The sequence below is a fragment of the Azolla caroliniana genome, unplaced genomic scaffold (assembly GCF_043228905.1).
Source record: "Azolla caroliniana isolate FFs.n. ecotype wild unplaced genomic scaffold, voAzoCaro1.0.p SCAF_17, whole genome shotgun sequence".
Classification (NCBI taxonomy): Eukaryota; Viridiplantae; Streptophyta; class Polypodiopsida; order Salviniales; family Salviniaceae; genus Azolla; species Azolla caroliniana.
The window spans coordinates 7,521,546-7,526,546 of NW_028230452.1; the positions used below are offsets into that span (position 1 = coordinate 7,521,546).

The 5,001-nt window shown below is 35.6% G+C and overlaps 1 protein-coding gene across 1 annotated transcript; it reads right to left on the reverse strand.

The window, feature by feature from the left end:
• Positions 1-2,891: 2,891 nt before the first annotated feature.
• On the reverse strand, positions 2,892-4,245 carry LOC147853040 (uncharacterized). The gene is made up of 4 exons (XM_087333319.1): positions 3,909-4,245; positions 3,711-3,786; positions 3,321-3,429; positions 2,892-3,144 (listed from the first exon to the last, which is right to left on the reverse strand). The coding sequence occupies exons 1-4, from the start codon at positions 4,120-4,122 to the stop codon at positions 3,088-3,090; spliced, it is 456 nt and encodes a 151-aa protein (XP_087189445.1). The 5' UTR covers positions 4,123-4,245; the 3' UTR covers positions 2,892-3,087.
• Between the last annotated feature and the right edge of the window lie 756 nt (positions 4,246-5,001).

Genomic DNA, 5,001 nt, shown 5'->3' on the forward strand with positions numbered 1-5,001 from the left:
TATTTCTAGATTGGTCCATGAGAGGAGACCGTGAATAGAGGCAACTTCCTCCATAACTGCAGTAATGTTTTCCTTTCCTTAAGAACAACCTCCGAAGAGCCCGACATATTGTCATATTGCCCACGCACTACCGCCAATAAGCTCTCTCATCATTCTGGCAATATATCTGAGAGAAGGGGAATTCTATTATTATAATATGTATGTAGCATATATGCATTTACATATATGTATTTATGTATGTGTATGTATGTATTTACATATCATAATATATATTTGTACATATATTCATGTTTAGTCAGTATGCATGTATACATGGGTGTAATGTATCTATATACATATTCATGGATGTAATGTTTAAATGTAGGTATATATGCAATAATGCATGTGTATGTATGTATGTATGTATGTATGTATGTATGTATGTATGCTACTTCAACTTTGATTATTGTTTGCACAATATGTTGTTACCATCTCATTGGAATATCTAATATTTCATGGGCTTATGTAATTTTTTCCTCCACCATAATTGATAATACCCTTATGTAAATATATTTTTTATGTATTTATCAATACTCTTATATATACATTCTGTATCTCAATGATTAATTTAAACCCCTTTTGATGAACTCACATGCTATTATACAAGTTTTAACAGTGAAGCCCAGGATAAATGCATAGAATATTATACATAATTGTTGGATGTACAAGTGTGTAAAGAGTACATAAGTTTTAAGGAGTATAGTAAAAAATCATGTATCACATGATGTTTCACAATCATTAGATGTTGATGCTTCAGAGGATGAGGTGGAACACATCATATCATATCCTAGGTTAACAAATAACTCTTCTAGAAATATGTAATAAAGTTAAAGGGGCCTTTTACGGTCTTATTTCAAAAGGTGTGGACATGAGGGGAAATGCCTCATTCTTGGAAGATTGGTTTGATAAAACTTTTGTCAAAGGTTAATTCTCCATCTTCCTTTGCTTAGAGTATGCATATTTCGTTGTTGGGGGGAACATAGAAGTTTTTTGCAAAAGTGATGGCCAAATGCTCAATATGGGTTCTAAGCGAAAACAGACATTTTACACAATAAATGTTCAAATGACAATTGACTATGCATATGAGTCTAAACAAGAATTAGTGTTGATATAATTGGATACTGAGAAAGCCTATGATAATGTGGATTGGTAATTTATAAATCAATTGATGTTTCATACGGGTTTTGGTGATCGTATGTCTAGTTGATATACACATTAGAGGGTTCGATTTCACATGTGATGTTTAATGGAGGAGTAACAACATAACCTATTTCTCTTCAGAGATAAGTTAGAAAAGGATGCTCGGTCAATCCTTTACTATTTACTATTGTAACACATCGTATTCTTGTTAAGTTACATAATATGGCTATGGAGGAGGAATTGATTGGACTAAGTTTGCCATTAAGGAAGCCATATATAGTTCAAGCTCTCACAAATAACCATATCATGTTTTTGGCACCTGATTGGGAAAATGTTAGTAAGACGACAAATGTATGACAATTTTTTTCAAATGCTTCAAGTTTGAGAATTAATATGCATAAATTTGTCCTCATTTCATGTACAAAACAAGATGTGTTACGGTTGGGGTGGTCAAGAAGGATAGTACATCGTGCTATGATTGGACGTCACCTTGGATATCCAATTGGGGTGGAAGTTTCTCATGTGAAACTTAGTGAGTGGGTATCCAAAAGGTTGGAGAATAATTTTCATGTATGACTTATGTTGGTCCAATCGATTATGCTCTCTATTGTGTCTTATTATATTCCTTTGCTACCTCGGTCAAAGAAAGCTCTTGAAATGTTGTTACACTCAATGTCAATGTTGTTGTGGAAAAGAAAAGTGAAAAATGCCTTATTGTGGTTGACATGGCATCATGGTTTTTCTCTGAAGTGTCTTGTTGGGGAATCAATATTGAATTTATATGGACATATGGTGGCTTGTCGATTTATTTTCATTCAATTTATGTTTGAGGGTGTACAACCTTCGATCGAAATGGTGATATACACGTGACAATTGAAGCTGATTGGTGGAATGTCATTAATTTTAAAATGGGTTTCAAATGTACAAGGTCTTTGATAGTTAATCATTTGTTGACATCTTGGCAAACTATGTTGGGATTTTGTAGAATGACATCCTCCACGAGAATGAGGATGTGCCAATTCATTACAAATGGAGGTTTTGACGACATCAAGGTTGTTGAGGTGGGAAGGTAAACAACGCCTTAACCTTCAATTTAATTGGATGGATAGATTGGGTTTGGTAATAGTCAATGATGCTATATATTGGTGTCACAAAGAGGACTAATGGCCTTTCAAACAACAAGATTAACATTTCGTATTCCCAAAGGTTATACCTTTATATTCGAATAAGTTGCAAGAATTACTATCTTCATATGAGCCAATTCTTGATTTAGATGGGGGATATCAAGAGCTTGATTGGATGTTTGGTGGACGTTTTCATGTTACGTGTTGGTTTATTTTCTTTTCTATAAATAGTTTTACATTTTGAATTATTTTAGCTAATTAGTTTATTACAATGCATTGAAAGTCAAAGTACACTCGTTTTGCATGCATATCCTAATAATTTGACAATTCGATTGGAGGAATTCTTTAAGCCTTTCTCAAACATTTGCAATCTTATGTATATTGTCTACCATTTCGTTTATTGGAGACTATGAGGTCTACTCTACAACACACACTTTCATTTTTATGCTTTACATAGACCTCACATGGGAAATGTAGTACATATAGTTTTCATTCTAAGTGGCTATAGTTAAGGTCAAAACTTGAGATCCACAGCGAGGTAATATTGAGCTTGTATAGATGATAAAACTTTGTGTGCAATATTGATGGGATGATAATAATACATTTTGAACTTCCAAAAAATTTACATGTTACAAGATATACAATGTTTGTACAAGGCTTTGGAAAATTTAGAGTTAAAAGAAAAACAAATTAAAGATGCATGCATTTGCCTCTGGCACATGAATTATTGGTACTATTTTATTTTCACCCACTTATGCTCCTCCCTATATAATACATCCAATTATTATGAAGCGTTACTAGCTGCAACAGCAATAATGATAAGGACAGCCCCAATGATGCTCTGCAAGAACACAAATTGAGACATTTAGCGAGTTTAAAGGTGTATAATTTAGCGAGTTTAAAGGGGGGGGGGGGGGGGGGGGGGGGGGTTGATCACATAGTACATGGATTGTGAACTTTATAATTGAATAATTCTAATGTTTAAAGCCATTTGTTCCCCAACAATCTACTGCTCACCATTATAAGGCATCCGAGTAGGCCAGCCTTATCTCTCGGTTTGTGAGGCGTACAGTACAGGATTGCGCCGACAATCCAGGCGAGATATATAAACCACCCAACACCAAACCTACACACACACACACACACAACATGTTAGACACAAAGCATGAGAACCAATCATTGTAGGTATAGGAAACAATCTAAACCTTTTCTAATCCAATTGAATTTCCAAAGATGCACTAAGTATTGTTGCAATGTCACAAATCTGAACTTGTATACAAGCAAATTTTTATTTTCTTTTTGTAACTGATGAATTGTGTTCCCTAGCTTGTTCTTACATATTAGGCTGATGTATTTAGTATTTATTGTGTACCCAAATTTATTCCTTGATGTTTACACATCACTTACAATATCCAGCCGACTCCGCATTCGCATCCTGGTTCGGGGTTAACTACTGTGGTATTGTGGATAATAATTTGAGGCTCTACAAGAAAGCAAATAAGATCTTACTAGGATTGCCGAAAAGCAATTACAGACAGAGCAATACATTAAGGAACAAAAGGGAAAGGAACGAAGGAAATTAGAGTTGTGGTGGATGATGATGACCAGCTTGAGTAGGGGGGGGCTGGGGATATCCAGTGACAGGAGGATCATAGCCGTTATTGATCTTCGGATCGATGGCAGCTGCCGCAGGGGCGGGGTTATGTTGGCCTGCATATTGTTGACCGACATTACTGTATTGTTGATCATATTCGGGTCCTGCAGGAACTGGAATTGGAGGAGGAGGGTAGGAAGAGGGATAAGTGGGCTTTCCATCCATTTTCAGACACACACACACACAGATAGCTAGATTCCTTCACACAAATATTATCCCTTGGGAACAAAGAAATAACACTTGGACAAACAATTAACAAATGGAACTTTGAATCCTATATGTACATAATATGTCTCTGTTTACATATATATATTTCTCTCTATGTGTATGTATATGTATATTTATACGTATATGTATGTGTATACAGTAATTACTAATAAGTATGTTAAAGCCTTTGACATGGTCTTCAACATACTATGGCTTAAAAAGTCATTGTCCCGAAACCACGGTTTTCAAAGCGATGGCGACCGCATTGTACCACAATTTCGAAAACATGATCCCCATCCCGCGTTTGTGGCTCTTTGTTGCCCCCCCCCCCCCCCCCCCTTATGATGCAATCACCATCATATGCATCAAAATATCAAGGTCACAGTGCCTTTTGCTATGACAAAAGTCATTCGTACCGCGTAAATATGGGCCTACCTCTGCCCTATGTTCAATAAAGTCTTTCTTTGTTTTTAATTTTCCCTTTCATAGTTTCACGTCACGACTTCTTTGGAAAAGTCTCGTCCGTTGAGAAATCGTACATTTATTTTGATGGTCATTTGAAAACGTCACTCTCTTGACGACCCAACTAATGTAGTAAGTTGTAACCATGCTTAAAAGATATAGGCTCCTACTAAATAAATTAATAAATTGTGGCCTAAACAAGGCCATTTTTTACTAACAACCAAATTCGATTGAAACCAAATCATGGGTATCATAATGTGGTAAGCATCATTCCCTTCTTTGTTGGAATTTGTAGACCCTCTTGGTTGCAGTGATTAAGCTTCATTGTTATTGAGATAACGGATGCTACATTAACCAATGATGCAATCCATTTCT